The following is a 19,229-nucleotide window of genomic DNA, read 5'->3' on the forward strand; positions in this document are numbered from 1 at the left end:
ACACTTTGCTCAGTTCGTGGTGGCTAGCTGATAAGAAAGCAAAAGGGATAGTTCCTTCACTATCATTACTTACTTTTTGACAACTTTCGATGAATTCGTCTATGGTAACGACTCCATCTTTGTTTTTGTCCATTTTCTGTTAGGGGATTACAGAACAGAAAACTTGACTCAGACATACCCCTCAGACCTGAATTGAACAAGCTGAAGCAGATGAAAAGAAAGCCCAGCTGCTTATTTTATGGGGAGGAACTGCTTCAAAACACAAACTAGTAGTTTCTTGGTAATAAGATTCATATGAGGCTGACTGACTAGGCTGTTGCCTTTTTCATAGAATGTGGTGCAGACCTAGAGTCTCTCTGTTCTAGAAAAAGCCCACCCTCCAGCTACCATAGAGTTCAGGCAACTTGACTTACAGAACCTTGATTTTCTCATCTGTAACATGGAGCTAATGACGATATTAATAACCTCATAGAGTCTTACGAGAAGTGAATGAAAACACCCCAAAACATATGAGACATGGCAATTGCTTGCTTAACTTAGTGTTCTGTTGAGGTTTTGGTGAATGAGTTCAATAAGTGGAATTATCAATATTATGATAAATTCAAAACCAAAATTGCTAAATTAATAATGGTATTATTCCATAGTTGAATGGTAAATGTTCTATAGAACATTTTTGTCACTTTCAGTAAAAAATTATTTTTCTTCACATTCTTTTGAATTGTCATGATGCTTTGCAAACATCAGGAAATTTGCTCTTAATTTCACTCCCTCTCTATTGCAATCCTACCTGGAAAAATGTTTCAACATGTTGTCTGGGAGCATCTTCTTTGAGGACAGGATATGTACATTTACCCATCATGTCGTATATTGCTTTCATTATATCAAGCATTTCCTGAAAAGGAAAAGGCAGTTACATGAGGCCACAAATGATGTGAAAAGAAACCACTCTAGAAGCCTTGACAGATTATTCCAAGTTTTAAATTTTAGTTGATTCTTCATTAAATATCTTGGTTGTCCCAGAGGAATAGCCTTATGCCTTAAAAGCAGCAGAATCAGAATGTAAGAATCAAGTCTGATTTTGGTTTCAAGATGAAGTAAATTCCTGTATATCTAACATGATCAGAAAACACCCTGGTTTAATATTTGGACTTCCATACAACTTCACACAGGCTATCTTTGCATTATAGGTTTATTACATATTTTATATGTTGACTGTCAATTTCCATTTATTGAGAATAAAATATATTCCACATCATGAGAATTATACTAAAACTAACTGATAAGTCTCAGAGCTTATTAGGGATTTCCATGTGTTTTTCCTGTTGTGACTTTAAAGTCACATGTAGATTAGTCAAAATATTATGCTGGAAATGCTTTGAAATTTTAATTTTTATTAAAATCAAATCTAGTTTTTGATTTGTGATTTCCAGTCTTAGTGGAAAAAAATGTCTAGTTAACATAGACATTCAGATTTATTATTCATACTTGTTTTCTTCTTTTTGAAGTTTCCACATAAGAGTCTGGATTAAGTCAATAATATGCATGTAATATACTTTTACTTTTGACAGTATTCAATTCCATTTTAAATGATAAAATTTGTAGTTTGTAAACCATAGGTGAGCCCCTATGGTTTGAGTGGAAGATTGTTTAATATAGCATTCATGAGATGTGTAAGATGTAAGTGATAAGAATAGCATATTTGTGTTAAACATAGAAAGGGATTAAAAGACCAAGAGATACCTAATATCCTGGAGGCATCTGAGTACTAAATGTTTATTGTATATCAAACATACAAGAGGCACTAAGTATCCAGGAGACATGCTCAATGTACCTGAATGCTTAATACTCATGAGGTCTTAATTCAGCCATCTATTTGTGAGATCCATTCTGGCCCCATGTATCTTCTGCTCAACAAACACAAAACCCATGGACATTGATCAGGTTAATTGTTACATTATAACCGTGGTCAGGTGAACTTTTCCCTGTATCTTCAACAGAACCAGTTAATGTTTGTCCCAAGATACGTTCCATTTGAGGAACCTCATGCTCAAAACACAACTCTGGGGAAAGCTAGTGAGAGAAAGAACAGGTAGGCATTGAATCATATCCAGGATTCAGGTAATATGGTCCTTCAACCTACCTTCACTCCATCCTCAATTTGTTATCTTACCCCATCCTTCCCCACTTACTTCTCATTGTGTTTTAAGTTAGTTTAATCAGCCATTTGATATGCACATCCTAATTTGGTCTGTGAGACTTCCTTAGATTAGCCCACCTGGAAATGTACTTGGAAACCTACAATTGCCTCAGGTTATTTCCCAGATAATACAGGTCACTACATAATTCACACAATGTTAAAATTGCCTCTGTTCCCACGTGGACCATATTATATGGGAGAAAAAAAGGTTACAGGCCAAATATTCTAACATGGTTTGGGTATATTTTCTTCCAATCTCATTCCAATCACTCTCTTTATTCCATGTACAGTATTTATTAAAATGCTATTAGAAATCAAGATGTAATCCTTCTGTGTTTTATAATAACTTAGGAGATTAACAATAAGCTATTTCTACCCATTCCAAATTTTTCATCAGTATGTTTCTCCACCACCACAGAAAATATGTTAGATTCCTAAAAAAGTGATTTAGAATGATAATTGCAATCATTTAGCATTTCAAGTTAAAGAATGAAAATGGTCCAAAGGCTAGCTGTGTCGGTGAGGCATTTCTTACTTCTTTAGTGATGTAGCCATCTTTATTTATGTCATACAAATTAAACGCCCAGTTGAGTTTTTCTTGTACTGTCCCCCGAAGCAAAATAGAAAGACCTTTGATGAAATCCTAAAAAGAAATAAAAATACAATTTGATATAGAATTTCTAAAAAAAACAAACTCTAATAAAATTCTTTGTCAAATAGTACAAGTAAAGCTTTCAGTCCTCTGGATTTTGAACCATTTACTTAGTAAAATGGTTCATGAATTCCTGATCATCTTTTCCCAGCATTCTTTGTGGGCATAGACACTCCTTAGGTTTAACATTTCACTTAAAAAACATCATATTTCTTTATGTATGTATTGTCATTGTGCTGGGTCTTCCTTGCTGCACAGGCTTTTCTCTGTTGGTGGCAGGTGGGGGCTGCTCCTGTTACAGTGCCCAGGCTTCTCGTTGTGGTGGCTTCTCTTGCTGTGTCTCTAGGGCACGTGGGCTTCAGGAGTTGCAGTTCCTGGGCTCTAGAGCACAGGCCCAATAGTTGTGGCTCACGGGCTTAGTTCCTCCAAGGCATATGGGATCTTCTCGGACCAGGGATCAATCCTGTGTCTCCTGCATTGGCAGGCGGATTCTTTACCACTGAGCCACCAGGGAAGCCCAACATTCTCACTTTCTAATTGAAAACTGTGACTTAAGTCAACTGGAAATTGTGTCAAAACAGATACCCAAAAGCAAGACCCATAACAAGTGTTTAAGTGGTCTGTCTTACTACTACAAGTGCATAATATTCTTTTAGTGAAAAGAATCTAATGACTATCTTTTAAAATACAAGCACATACATAACACACTTCCCGTGGAAAAGATCTGCTAACAAGAGATGTAGGTTGTCCTTAAGATAAGGGCCAAGTGAAGCCTTTACTTAGAAATCAAGTTGTGGGCAGTGGTTAAGAGAACAGTGCTGGAAGCCAGGCAGCTTGAATTCAGATTCCAGCTGTATCACCTGGTAACTCTGTTCTCTCAGACAACTTGACATCCTTTCATCTCAGTTTTCATGAATGGAGATTACCGTATCTAACTTCTCAAAAGTTTTTATGAGGATTAAAAGAATTAAGCTGCTTGTAACTGTGTGGCGTGGACAGTGGCTATGTATTTGTCAAGTAAATGGAACCCTCAGTCAACATCAAGGTTAGGCAGGTTTGGTTGAATTGCAGACAGTCCAGCTGAACTCTATCAAGTTCATATATATTTGTTGCTCAGTTGGCAGGGTTAGCATCACAATATGGTGGATTCTGAGTCCACATGGAATTGACAATCCGCTGTCAGGTAGGAATGAAAGAGCAGAAGGGAATTCCAGGAGTGGACTCTAGGCAAAGTTGTATTCTTGCTCTACATTCCAACATTTTGTAGTTGTTTTCCTGTCTCAACTTCTTCACAATTTTTTTTTAAGATGAGTGATGTTCGTTTAATTAAAAATGTAAAAATATATAAGATGTTTCATGAAAAATCCTTCCTCCCAATCCTGGACCCCATCCACCCTATTTCTTTCCTCTAGACAACTGACATTAGTACCTTCTTGTGTTTACTTCTGAAGAATTTTTGTGCATATATGAGTATAAGGTATATTTATTTAAATATCTATTTCTTCTCCTTTTACAAAAATGATAGTGTAACAGGTTGCTTTGTGTGTGTGTGTGTGTGTGTGTTTTAAAAACTTAGCAATAAAACTTGGAAATAATTCCTGTCTTTTTCATTGTTGCATACATATGAATATACCATAGTTTATTTAGCCAGTATCCCATGGATGAATTATTTAAAGATTTCCAATCTTCTTATAAAGAAAGCTATAGAGTGACTTTATATATACATAATATATATTTTGAATAACTATGTCTGCAGGATGAGTTCCTAGAGGTGGAACTTCTCAGTCAAAAGATTTGAACATTGATAAATTTTATATACTTATTTTCAAATTTCCCTTCCAATTCTCTTCTCAAAATCTATGCATAAGAATATTGTAGCTTGTCAATACTATATGGATCACAGTTCTGATCTTTCTCAATCTTGTAGATTAATATTTCTGTCTCAGGTTACTAAAATTTGTATTCATTCTACTGTGAATAAATTTGAGCATTTTTTTGAAATGTCTTGATTTATAGAAACTCTTCACATATTAGTAAAACTATTCCTGGTCTGGAATATATCTTCACATATTGTTTCCCAGTTTGTCATTTCCTTCTTTTTATTATGCTGATTTTCTGTCGAGTAGGCATCTTTTGGTTTTTATATTCTAGAATTTGTCAGCCTTTTACTTCATGTCTCCTTGTTTATATCATATTCACCATAAATTTTAGAGTCTTAGGTAGAGCTGGGGTTCAATCCTGGTTCTGCCATTCATTAACTGTATGACTTTGGATAAGTCAGTTAGCATCTCTTAAGTCTGGAACTCCTCATCTCTAACATGTGGCAAGTAATACAGGACCTAATTTTTTAAATCTGCAACTCACCACTCCCATCCAACAATATTTTTAATAAACTGAAAAAGAAGAACCTTTATTGGGAAGATAGGGGTGGTGGTGAATTTTGGTGCCAGAACTCATTTAATGCCAAAATCTGAACTGAAATGACATGAAACTTCTAGTATCTATTTATCTGTTTATCTCTATTATTAATCACCTATTATCTGTTATCAGTCATGTTAATCAAAAGACATTAAATTCTTTTTTAATATATCCAAGTCATAGTAGCTTGACACAGTATAAGCTTGTTTATCACTCACATGCAGTGAAATATAAGTGAGGATGCTGTTCTGTTCTGTGCAGTCATAACAGAGATCCAGAATTCTACTTTGCTTCAAGGCAAACCAAAATATGTAACCTCGTGGTTTCCACAGATGGGAAGAGAGAAGATGTGGTCACTTCCACCAGTCTCCTGCTGGTTGAAATTCAGTCTTGGCCCCACCTATCTGGGTAGGAGGAGAGGCTGGGAATACGTACTGATCATGTGATCTTAAAGCAGAATGCATGGACATTGAATCAGTAGCACTCTCTGCTATATTTACTGTTGAGAGTCTCTTGGACAGCAAGGAGATCTAACCAGTCAATCCTAAAAGAAATAAACCCTGAATATTCATTGGAAGGACTGATGCTGAAGCTTACACTCCAGTACTTTGGCCACCTGATGCAAAGAACTGACTCATTGGAAAAGACCCTGATGCTGGGAAGGATTGAAGGCAGGAGGAGAAGGGGACAACCGAGGATGAGATGGTTGGATGGCATCACAGACTTGATGGACATGAGTTTGAGTAAGCTCCGGGAGTTGGTGATGGACAGGGAGGCCTGGTGTGCTGAGTCCGTGGGGTCGCAAAGAGTTGGACATGACTGAGTGACTGAACTGAACTGAACTGGCAGGATAGCACAATTGCTAAGAGATGTATGCTGGGCCAGATTGCTTGAGTTTGAATCCCGACTCTCCTACTTTCTAGCTGTGCGACCTTGGGCAGATTGCATTAGTTCTCTGTGAATCTCTTTCCTAATTTGCTAAAATGACGATAATCATACCTATGAAGATTAAGTTACTGTATGTAATTCATTCATCATAATGCCTGACTCAGAAAGAGTGCTGAACAAGTCAGCTAGTTTTATTGTATATAGGTATTATTAATACTATTTTTAATGTTATTTTCATATACTTAGTACAGTGACTGACACAAAATAAGTGCTTGTTTTATAATCAGATTCAGAAGTATCTCTTACAGCATTGCAGACAGAGCGATCATCTGGCCTGTGCTTAAATGTGTTCATTGTAAGATCACTGAGGAATAAAATGACCAATGTCATTGTTAACTGGCTTCATTGGAAAAAATCTCCTTTGTAGTACCTGCTGTGATTAATATCTAATAAATACTGAGCACATATTTGGTACCAGGCACTCAGCCAAGCCCTTAAGTGGCATCACTTTGTCATCCTTCTCTTATCCTGTGAAGTAGCTTTGTTTGCTGATGTTTCACAGTGAGGAACACTAAGGCTCAGAGGATCTCACAGGGTTTCCGCCACTTGATGGCAAAGGGATTTTTAGCTCCAGTCATATCTGGATCCAGGGCCCCTCCTGTCTTATCCACTCCACCCTTTGGTTTTAAGCAAATTAAGTAGGAAACTTCCATTTCCTTTACCTTGCATCAGGATGGTTTCTGCTGTACCTCCCAGGATCTACTGTTACTCAAAATATGTTCATTTCTTAATCATTTCTACTTTCTAGAGACTTTTCACATGGCTAATCAATTTAGAAAAATAGCTATAATAGCCTAGTTTTAAATTTGATTTTGATTTAACATTCATTAATTCATCCATTAGTTTGTCTTCAAAAAGACATTTTTTTTACCAACATGCTTATAGTATATAGCCATTACAACTAATTTCCCAAATTATCATCAGCATTCATCACAATTACTATGATGAATATTACATAAATATTATAATAGCAACATTAGGCATGGTCTCATATCATTAACACCAGACTAAATTTACATGTGAAATTGGATACAATGTGCTGTGAGTAATTGACGGTACATTTCTAATATGTAAGTAATTTTAAGTAATGAAATCACTAGCAGTCTCTGCCTTACCCATACCCTAGCTATGAAAGATTTTATTAGGTGAACTTGAATGTTTGATTTCTATGTTATGGCTAAACTAAGGCCATGGCAGAATTAATCTCGTTGGTAAAGAGCAGCTAACACTAATACAATATTGTCACGGGTGATCATCGGCTGCCAAAGTGGAAGAAATGTCACAGGGGATGGAGTCTATGATGGACTCACGTCTTCACTAACTGCTGTTGTTGCATCGGGGTCAACCCACGGACCACTGCTGGCTTCTTGGTCCACACCTTTACTGAGCCGCTGCCAGCTTCTCCTCTTATTTTGTCAGTGATTGTTCTTGGGTACATTGTGAGATGACACACTGAGTTTCCTGGCCCAGAATAGCCATTTCAGTAGCGCTCAACCTGTGCGAGCATCTAGTGTGCGAGGAGGTACTTTGCTCACTCTGCCCTAGGGCCACTGACTGAATGACCTCTCAGGAGTTTGTGCCCCTTTTGTCATCCTGGTGCCACAAAGTGTTGAGATGTTAGTGTGCCAATTTAATTTTTATACCTCCTGAGCTTGCCACCTCCTTTTCTCCAACGCCTTCACTGTAGATCCAGCTGACATCAGCCCGTCGGAACTCTTGGGATAAAGAGCTGCTAATTGGACTTTTTGTTTCTAGGAACATACCTTAACTTCCCTGCTGAAAATCCTTCAATTCTTATCTTGCTCCTTACCTCCTGCAGTTCAGCCTCCTTGGCATCCTGCCTCAGATGTGTGGAGATCTGCCCTTGGCCTCCTTACCCAGCCTTCCTGTCACTCTCCCCCTTTTGCATTTCATCTTCTAGGTGACTTAACAAATGTTTTCTCTTCATTCCCAGGCCTCTGCCTCACTCCCCACTGCTCCCCATCCTGAGCCCTTATCCTCTTTAGCAGCTCCTGCTTGTCCTTCAGACTTAGTTCATCAGGTCCATGGGAGGAACTCTCTGATACAGCCCACTAGTACCCTTCCTTGTTGATTCCACACCATCATCTGCTTTCCTTTATTCTGACGCTCACTGAAATTTCTGTTCATGTGTAAGATGCACTCTTCCCAATTGAAAAAAAATGCATACCTTCTAAATTATCTGGTTCCCATGATACATATTAACAATTCTGCACACAATTCCAGTGTGTGAGTGGGGATTTCCCCACTCCAACACCAGATGTAATCAAGTAATCTCCAACACCAGATGTCTTACAGTTCAACTTACTTCTGATACTTTCTTCCTGGAGATAGAGCCAGATTCTACATGACAGCCTCTTCCTGGCCCCCAGCTTTAGATGCTACTGCAAGAATAGGTTGTCACCCATGCTTCTGACCAATGGGCTACAGATTGGAGTTTCCAACAAACCTTTACTTGGGTTCAAGTAATTTGCTAGAGCAGCTCACAGAACTTCCAGAAACATATACTTACTAGATTACCAGTTTTTAAATAAAAGGATATTTAAGAGCTTTTACTAAAATTCCTAGATAGCTTACCAAGACTGAATCATGAAGAAATAGAAACTATGAACAGATCTATAACTAGGAAACTGATTCAGTAATCACAGACTGCCCCAAAGAGACAAGCCTAGTCGCAGATGGCTTCCTTGGTGAATTCTGCCAGATATTTAAAGAACACCAACCTTTTTCAAACTGTTCCAAAAAATTGATGTGGAAGAAACACTTCCAAATTAGGCCAGCCTTACCTGGTGCCAAAACCAGACAAAAAAATTACAAGAATATTACAGGCCAATATTCCTGACACACACAGATGCAAAAGTCCTCAACAAAACACTAGCAAACCAAATCCAAGAGCACATTACAATGATTATACTCCATGACAAAGTAGAATTTATCCCTGGGGATAGAAAGGTGAATCAATACATGAAAATCAGGTAATATAATATCCCACATTGACAGAATTAAGGATACAAATCTTATGATCATCTCAATAGATGCAGAAAAAGCATTTGACAAGTTCAATACTCTTTCAAGATGTATACTGCCAACAAACTGGGAATAGAAGGAAAGTACCTCAACATAATAAAGGCGATATATGAAAAGGCCACAGCTAACATCACACTCAGTGGAGAAAATGGAAAACTTTCTCTCAGTGTTAGGAGCAAGACAAAGATGTCCACTCTTGTTGAATATTCTTAATGCAACAATAATAAAGTAATAAAAGGCTCAAAAAGCCAAAAAAAATTATACCACCAAACACAAATTTTCACCCTAACAGCACTAAATCCCTTTCAGTGTATTCAAAGTCAAAGCATTATTAAAACACACACACACACAAGAAACTTAAGACTTACCTCAAAACTTACAGCTCCATTGTGGTCCGTATCGAATGCATTGAACAGAAAATGTGCATATGTTGTAGAGTCTGAAATGTTGGAAATAAAATAATGATGTTAGCATTTCAATATCCTACAAAAGATTTAGATAGCATGTCCAAGCCTCTTCTACTCAGGAGAATACACTTTGACTTGTGGTTTCTTTGCTTTCTTCCCAGCTGCCCATCCTCTCTCAGTAGAGGGTTATAATTTGAGGTTCATAGGCATGAGTTACCTACAGAGACCACTGGTGAGAGAAGCTCTCTAAGTTTCTGGATGGAATATCTCTGAATACACAGGCGTCTTGGATGATGCTACTGACACTGGGATGAATAATGTTACCTTAGGTGGGTGTGAGGCTTAAGCAAGTCAAATCTAAAAATTGATTAGTGCTTGGCAGGGACTATCTCTGAAAGAAGTGAAATAATAAAATACTAATAATGAGACACAGATGAATTGCTATTATTGGTGGTGTATTTATTAGTCCATCATTTTACAACCCAGATAAGGATGCTGGGATTCAGAGAGGTATCCCAGTACTTCTCTGGGATAAGCCAAAGCCACACAGTCCGTTGGCAGTAGAGTGGAACATCACTTAAGCATTTCTGACCAAAACGCCATGCTAGCCCATACCCAAAGGTTGCCTGATGAAGTGGAAACAGGAGTGATTTGGGAAGTTTCTGTGGTCATGTTGAAATGGATTGTGTGGTCCTAAAGTTTCCCAGTTGCAAGTAGTGGGGTGCTCCTGCTCTGCCTGGGTCCTGGGTGGGATTGAGGCTCTGGGCAATGGTAGACTGCTTGTCCTAAGGTCACAGGATGCTACCTAAGGACACTGAAGTTCTCTGAAATCCAAAACTTCCTCTGAGTTTGCTTCTAGTATGTTATTTCCCTCGAGATTTTTTCCTTCCTCTCCCCTTTTTTCGTTTGTCTCTGTATTCTCTGAACTTTCTGCCTTTTACTTGAAATGTATTATATATATATATATTTCTTATTGTTTTCTTTCCTTAGTGCAATTTTCATTTTAAGTCCCTCTGCGGTTGACCCTTGATCAAATTTGTGTGATTATTTTAAATGTTTCATCTCATGGGTTTTAGCCTTTTATCTTAACCTTTTTTATATTAAAAAATAGTAACCTTTTAGATCATTGGCTCTAGCCTTTTATCTTCTGTTTAAAATCTCATCTATTTCTATTTTATAACTTTTATCCTTTATTTTTATTGGGATTTAACAAAAGTTCTGTTCGCCTTTACTTTATGAATTGCTTTTTGAAGGCTGTCAAGAGACTAAGACACAGAAGCAGTAGAGAATTTCTCTCTCCAGACAAAGGAGGTCAGAAGTCTTGCAGACTCCTCTCCTAGCTTGCAGGCAGCCGTGGCTTTTGTAGGCATTATTTTCCTGAATGCTTCACCCTGCTGGTTAACTCTCTTGAAGGCCATGTATTTCATGAGGTAAACGGTACACTCAATTTCTCAAAATAATGGTGACATTGTTTTTCATCTCTTACCTTTAAATATGATATAGTGGTTTAGTTGCTAAGTCACGTCTGACTCTTGCAACCCCATGGACTGTAGCCTGCCAGGCTCCTTTGTCCATGGGATTCTCCAGGCAAGAATATTAGAATGAGTGGCCATTTCCTTCTCCAAAGTATGATATGAGGGACCACTTATCTTTAAACATATGAATTAATATGTTTCCAATGAACCAAACAGACACTGCAATTGGGCCTAAGTAGTACATAAAAGGACTGTAAGTAGGGTGGATGTCCATCTAGTGTTGACAGGTTGTAGGAAGAAACCCTTTTGGGTATGGAGCTAGGATTTTAATTGCAATCAACTTAGTGCAATTGTTGGGAAGTTCCATTAGAATTATCAAGAATTACCAGCCCCCCCTTTTTTTATGAACATGTTTTGCTCTCAGCAATATTTTCATAGACTTCTTGAACTATTTAGTGCCCTATGGAGAAATGAGTTGACAGATGGAATGTTAAACTTATCTTTAGGGGAAAAAAAAAGGGATTTTGCCTATTTTCAAATGAGCTCATTAAGCAGATATTTTGTTACTTTATACAGTCAGGGTAAATGCCTTTACCTTAGCAAACAGAACTCACCATGAATATAAGGCACAGAACAAACAATACTGGCAAATTTTTAAAATTTAAAAGACCAAGATAACATAGGCATATAATAATTACCATTCTTTTCAGATGGGGTTGTTTAGTTTAAACCTTGACCTATCGGACCCACACTCTGAGGGTTTGCCCTAATGTGGTTCAGAGGATGTCCTATTCCTCTAAATGTATCTCGACAAGTTTCCTGGAAACGAAGCCAGTTTTCCAGCCTAGATAGGAGATATCAGGCGGAGAGATGGTATCATCTCTTAGATGGCCCAAATTTGAATCTCTGCTCAACCAACTATTAATCATGTGGCTATGGCAAATTGTTTAAGCTCTCTGTAACTCAGTTTCCTCACCTACAAAATGATAACAATGTGTACTTCATAGCCGTGTCCGACTCCTAGCGACCCCATGGACTGCAGCCTACCAGGCTTCTCCATCCATGGGGTTTTCCAGGCAAGAGTACTGGAGTGGGGTGCCATTGCCTTCTCCAGTACTTCATAGAGTCCTCATGAAAACATTAAATGAGACACTACATGCAAGTTCTTAGAACAGTCTTAGGCAAATGTTAAATGTTCACCAGATCAGTTATCATTGTTATTCCTTCATAGACAAGTCACTCTCATTTCAAGTGCCTCAAATAAATGTGATCATTTTTTTTTCAGATTTAATATATTCCATTTGAAAAAGTTCCTATTGTGTGTGTGTGTGTGTGTGTGTGTGTGTGTGTGTATGAAATCTCTATTGTGAGAGGGTCTGAACTTCTCATTTAATGGAACTTCAAGCTCAGGGCTTCCCTGGTCACTCAGATGGTAAGGAATCTACCTTTATGCGGAGACCCAAATTCAATCCCTGGGTCAGGAAGATCCTCTGGAGGAGGGAATAGCTACTCACTCTTGCATTCTTGCCTGGAGAATTCTGTAGACTGAAGAGCCTGATAAGCTCCAGTCCATGGGGTCGCAAAGAGTCAGACACAACTGAGCGACTAACACTTCATGTTCAGTGAAGACTAGTATCATTACTTCATGAAAAGTATTGAGGTTCTGACAGAGCTTGAATTTCTTCAGCAGGCAATTTGGAGATAGTGAAAGTTTTTAAAGAAGGAGAATGATGCTACTAGCTTTAGAGCTAAGGCGTCGGAAGTGTCTGCTGTGCATAGAAATGGATTCTGCACAGAAAAAGGAAACTGTCCACAAAAGGATCTCAGTCTGACTTCATCTGACTATGCTCTTCTTAAATACTCAGCAAACATCTGCTAAAAGGATGAGTAACTGGCATTCTGGAGTCTAGATTTCAGTACAGATTGGGGTTCAAAATATCTAACAATGGTCTTTGTTCTTCCTGTATGACCTGACATGTCTCCTCTGACCACAACTCTTTCCAAACAATGAAAACAGTTACTGAATTTCATATGTTGACTTTGTTCAGTTTCTCATAGTTTTACTTGTGAAGCTGAAAATTAAATGTTGAAATTTTACAGATAGGGGACAAAATTTATGGAGTCTTAGACTAGGAAGGATCTTCCATACCATTTAACTATTTATCTACATTTAACAAAAGTGGAAAATGGGTATAGATAATGTTAAGGATAGTAGCTATGGTCACCTAGTTAGCCAGTGGTAGAGTCAATAATGAAATCAAGACATATCAACACTTATTCTTATAAATAAAGAATATTAGGGAGTTCCCTTGTGGTCCACTGGATAGGATTTCAGGCTTTCACTGCTGAGGGGCTGGATTCAATCCCTGGGAGAAATTAAGACCCTGGAAGTCATGTGGCACAACTCCCCCCACCAAAAATAATAGAATGTTTGACTAGAAAGAAAACTTAAGGATTCTTCTGTTCCACATTTGGTAAATGAACAACCTGAGGCCCAGAGAAATAAACTATTTAAGTCACACATCTTGGCGTTGGCAATGTCTATCCATAAACTCAGGACTCTTGACTTAGTCCAGTGCCTTTAACCTAACTATGCCCAGACCACAGTTATAATATCTACTAATCCCTTGATTGGAAAGGCCGCTGGTACACATATTTCAGAATATTTGAACAAATGCACTTAGTTATCATGTTCCAGGTCTGTGGATTGAAATCAGTCTGGTTGATTTCTTTCTTCCCACCACCATCCCCTACTCCTGCCTGAATTCATGCACAAGATACAGAATTAGTTCATTGCATTTGGATATACAATTCACAGCACTGTGACTGCAGTAAGGTGGGTTCACTCACTACGTGAGTGGTAGTATCTCTTCACTATGTCCTCTATAAATCACCCCGGAAATTCCTAGAAATAGAAGTGTATTCAGTGGATGCAGTTATTTGGGAAAAAGTACTTAAATCTTTATGTCCATAAAACTCATCTAAATGCCTCAAGTGCCTTATACAGTGGATGTTCAATAAATACTTGTTTAGATTCTTCTGACTGAAACTCATTCCTTCAATAACTGTTGATCGGGTGCCTCATATAGTTGAAGTAAGTGCAAAATTCCTACAACACATGCAGGGGTAAACCAGGAGACTGTAAGTTTCATGAGCTTTAAAAATGCCTGAAGAGCTTCTAAGCTTAGGCTTCCCTGTAGGTGGCATTGGAAAACACTGCTGTAATGATATAGGTAATGCGGTTTCCTCTTGGCTTGTTTTATAGGAGACATACTTTATCCCCTACAAACAGGAAGCCTCTGTTCAGTTCAGCTGTGCTGATATCCAGGACTCCAAACAAGTTGTGTTTGGTAAACCATCCTGCTAAGCCGTAGAGAAAACTCAAGAGCCTGACACAGTATAAATTGCAGGAGATTCTGGCAATATGACAAAGTCTCTTCCTGGAGGAAATGGTGAGACATTGTGATTTATGGTCCCATCATTGCTACGACTCCTAATGAGAGACATCTGTTGCTTTCAGACCATCAAACTAAATAAATGACTTCACACAAGTGTGAGGACGTCCTAACAGGGATTTGACTGCCACCAGAGAATACATTCTTTCTTAGGACATTTTCCCTTTTCTAGCAGCACTGCAAGATACAATTTGCATGCACGATATTAATTTTTAAAATTGCAAGTCATCTTTCTTTAAATATTTCATTTTCTTCAGTAATACTGGATGCTTTTAGATTTATGCATTCAATTAACATGAATATTCAAAGGATTTTTAAAAGTGCAAAAGTGATTTTTCCGCAAATCCCTTTGGACTTTATAACAAGACTATCTTGCAAATTATTATGCTTAAGTAGATGTTCTCTAATGTTGAAATGTTATTTTTCAGATAAAGATACATTTTTAATGTGAAGTTGTATCCAATTTGTAGTATTAATAACTTTCATTTGAGATAAGCAAAAATAGCTAAAAGATTTCCAAAGCTAAGGGCTTTGATATTAATGCCTATAAATATATTGGCAGGCAGTTTATAGTAAACATCATTCTTTTAAAAAATTCCGTGGTTTTTAATAATTTAGAAATATGTATTAAACAAATGATATTCTAAATTCATTATTAATGCAGACAATAGACCCATTACAAGCCTGGCATCAGACCCAATACCTGTGTGTGGGTGGTTAGTAACAAGATGAGCTGGGGGAGTTGTCCCCCATGACATATGCAAATTCATGTAATAATGGGTCATTGTTTGTTTTCTCAGAATTTTTATTTAATTCTTTGAAAAGTCCATCTTAAGGGAGAATTTCCATTTTGATAATCCACACACAAAATTGTCTTCAACCTACCGAAATACATAAAGCCAAAAGTGAATCGAGCTTTTGTATAAAATAATAATATTCAAGTGTTGTATCCATTAAAAATGGCTTTTACAGGTATCACCCCAGGATGAGGCAGATGTCATTCACTCAGCCACACATGCACTCGTGTTTGCAGTATTAGTGGGACTACTTGTCACTCGGTGTTCCATGACCTGTGGATATAGCAGTAAGCAAAACAGACAAAAAATTCCGTTCCCTTGCAAATGACATTCTAGTGGAAAAAGAGATGGTAAGCAACAACAAAAATAAAATGAAATATACATTATTAGATGCTCTTGAGTGCTAAAGAGAAAGTGAAAGCAGGAAAAGGGCACGGGGGATGTTTACGGGGTTGAGGTTTAAGCCAGGGTAGCCAGAGGAAGCCTCACTGAGAAGGTGGCATTTGAATGAAAGCAGAGGTGATGAGATACTGAGATGGATGTTTGGGAAAAGAGAGATTCCAGACAGAGAGAAAAATGAAGTCAAAGGCCCAGAGGCAGGACTTCCCTGGTGGTCCAGTGGTTAGGGCTCTGCCCTTCCACAGCAGGGGGCACGGGGTTGATCTCTGGAGGGGGTGGCGAATAAGATCTCATATGTTGGTGCAAAGCAGCCAAAATTTTTTTAATAATAAGAAAAAAAGCTCAGAGGCAGCAAAAGGACTGGTGTGCTGGAGGAAGGGCAACAGGCCAGGGAAGCTGGAATGAGGTGAGCAAAACGGAGGGTCAGTGTAGGATGAGGCAGAGAGAGAACAGGAAACAGTGACTGTGGTTTTGCTCTGAGTGGGCGGAAGATTCTGGGCAGAGCAGTGATGCAACCTACATTTTCCCAGGATAACTCTGGCTCATGTGAGAATAAACCATGGCGGGGAAGTAGAAAAGAGGGGTGGGATCAGAAAGACTGCCTAGGAGAACACTGCAGTTATTTTGGCATCAGATGATGGTGACTCTTTTAAGTAGGAAAGAAGTAAAAAGGTGATGACTAGGAAATGGATGGACTTCTGTGCACCTTGGTTTCCACATGTCTGGAAAGGGAGAATCGTAGCTAGGGTTGTTGGAGGGTAATGGGTAACACATGCCAGGGCCAGAAATGTATTAGATGCCTGACGAATGGCAGCTCCTTCAACTCAGGTTCGGTTTATCTGGATCGAATCTTTTTTATGTCCTCCCTGTCGTTCAGCTGGTCTAATTGTGCCTACATTGTGTTCTCATAGTATTATGTTGTTAACTCCCATCTTCATGTTTATTTTTCATGCTGGCGCTGCCCATCTGCTACACTAGGCTCTACCATCCTTCAGGGCAGGCTCACTCCCCTTACATCATCAGCATCTCACACACGGCTGCAAACATGGAAGTTGGCAGGACAAGTTTGAGCTGGGCATCCTGCCAGTGATGAGTGATCAAAGGAGAGACCATAAGTTCCACTGGCAGATGTATCTCTTCACTGATCTCTAATATGTACTCGTTGTCATTACGCTCTCTTAGTTTTCTTCCCAGTTAAAATAATGCCTAGAGTGGTATTGATTTTCTTAGATGCAGGGGGAGGGGTGATAGTGAAGAGTTCCTGAAAGAGAGAGGAAGAGCAGAAAGGAGCAGAAGAAAGCCTAGATAAGACTCCAGAAATATCTGGGTTCTAACCTTGTAGCAGTTAGTTGCTCAGTCCTGTCTGACGCTTTGCAGTGCTATGGACTGTAGCCCACCAGGCTCATCTGTCCATAGGATTCTCCGGCAAGAATACTAGAGTGGGTAGCCATTCCTTTCTCTAGAGGATCTTCCTCACTCAGGTGTCAAACCCGAGTCTGCTGCACTGCAGACAGATTATCACTTGAGCCACAGGGGATTCTAACCTAGATCTGCCATTTTAGTGGGTGTATGAGCCTGAGCTAAACATTTAGCTTCTCTAAGCCCCAGATTTCAGATCCAAAAAACTGAGGATAATTACACTTTCTAATTTTGAAAGTTGGGAGAATGAGACATTGTAATGCATGTGAAAGCTTTGCGGCTTTCAGGACCCATCCATCACAGTCAGAAAGCGCCATGCCTTTGAGGGATGTGGCAACAGGCACTTGGTAATACTACTTGTATTCAGCTGAAGAGTGAACTCTTGGATATTTGATAATTTGTAAGTAGCTCACTTTTATGATGTATTGAGAATCACATGGGCAGCATGCTGTGTATTAATTCTTGGATGTAAAGATGAAAAATGTAGAGTCATGCCATGAAAGATTAAACCAAACTCAAGATTGCAAGCGTAATTCTAGTTGAAAGTATGCTCACTGATCCACATTTGTACCTACCTCCCTGTGGAAAGAACTGCGAGTAAATCTCTTTGAAGGTATCTTCATTAACAACCCCGCTGGGACATTCCTAGAGGAAGTGGGAGAGAAGCAATATGAGCAAAGTGTTCATAAAATGGCTTTTTCTGCACATTTTGAAGTAGGACTGTCTACTGTGCAAAGCTGAACCAAGAAAGTTATCCATCCATCCATCCATTATCACAAAAAGAATAAAAGTGCACTGTAAACTTCTCTTTGTTCCAGTTCTCATAGAATGAAAAAAAGTGGCTGATGTAAAAATCTTCACATAGTACCCACATCACAGCTGGACTGACACATTAAAAACCACAGGGTTGTTTTTAAGAACATGTATATGTTATCTATGGGTAGGAGGAAATTTGTTTTTCATTCAGCAAGAACACTGCAATAGGTTTCTGATATGGTCTTGACTGGACCTTCGTGTTGTGTCCTCTGCGGATGTGCTGGACACACATCATCTTTAGTTTAATGTGAAAATGGTGTGCTCGCTTGGGTCTAAGGTGGCCCCACAAGCCTCCAGCAGGAATAGCTACAGATTGCTCCAGACGGCATAATAACAAAGGGTAGAAATAAATCACTTGAGTAAGGAAAGACCCCAAGATTTTTTTAAGTTCTAAAGAGGAGGGTATAAAAGGAGGATGCCTGAATGTAATGAATTCCCACCTTTGTCCCGTGGTTGGAGTTATTTAAGACTAATGGATACTGACCACAGCAACGCCACTAATGTTGGATTATTGACTTGATGGGGCCAGAGAGCAAAGGTACCCCTCTGAAATGGAAATTTTCTACAAGAGAAACTGAAATCTAAAATGTCATACAAAGTGAAAGTGAACGTGTTAGTTGCCTAGTCGTGTCCATCTCTTTGTGACCCTATGGACTGTGGCTCCTCTGTCCGTGGAATTTTCCAGGCAAGAACACTGGAGTAGGTAGCCATTCCCTTCTCCGGGGGGTCTTCCCAACCCAGGGATCGAATCCAGTCTCCTGTATTGCAGGCAGATTCGTTACTGTCTGAGTCACCAGGGAAGCCCAATGCCATATAAGGTCTGCCTTTATGCCGAGGTGAGGGCTAATCAAGTGGACTTGACACTGATGTAAAGGCTAAAAATGCTTTCACTCTTTGGAGTTTCAAAAACAATCTGGTCAGGAATCTGAACTGGAGAGATCCCTGGAACAGTTGAGACTGGCAATCACAAAGTAATTTGACATCAAACCACACGTGGGATGCTAACTGCATACCAAAGGTGGGGAAGTGATAAGTTCTGTCTGGCCCTTCTGAGTAGCTTTTTAGGAACAGGCCCATTTTCTGTAAGCTCCCTCACTTCAGTTCTCACAGAACCCCCCTGGTCTACCAGCATCTCCAAGATTCACTGGGGGACAATCAGAGGTATGCTAATTCCCCTGACATGAGACATGGATATTCTGAG

The 19,229-nt window shown here is 38.9% G+C and overlaps 1 protein-coding gene across 3 annotated transcripts in view; it reads right to left on the reverse strand.

Annotated features, from left to right (window-relative positions):
• KCNIP4 (potassium voltage-gated channel interacting protein 4) overlaps positions 1-19,229 on the reverse strand; it is a 1,310,185-nt gene that overhangs the window by 2,847 nt on the left and 1,288,109 nt on the right. For all 3 annotated transcript variants that reach the window (XM_005681464.3, XM_018049335.1, XM_018049334.1), the window contains 5 exons: positions 17,788-17,857; positions 9,629-9,699; positions 2,733-2,840; positions 788-892; positions 74-136 (listed from right to left, as the gene is read on the reverse strand). In XM_005681464.3, the coding sequence (XP_005681521.1) occupies positions 74-136; positions 788-892; positions 2,733-2,840; positions 9,629-9,699; positions 17,788-17,857 (417 nt within the window). The remainder of the gene's footprint in view (positions 1-73; positions 137-787; positions 893-2,732; positions 2,841-9,628; positions 9,700-17,787; positions 17,858-19,229) is intronic.

This window comes from Capra hircus, chromosome 6, assembly GCF_001704415.2.
Source record: "Capra hircus breed San Clemente chromosome 6, ASM170441v1, whole genome shotgun sequence".
Lineage (NCBI taxonomy): Eukaryota > Metazoa > Chordata > Mammalia > Artiodactyla > Bovidae > Capra > Capra hircus.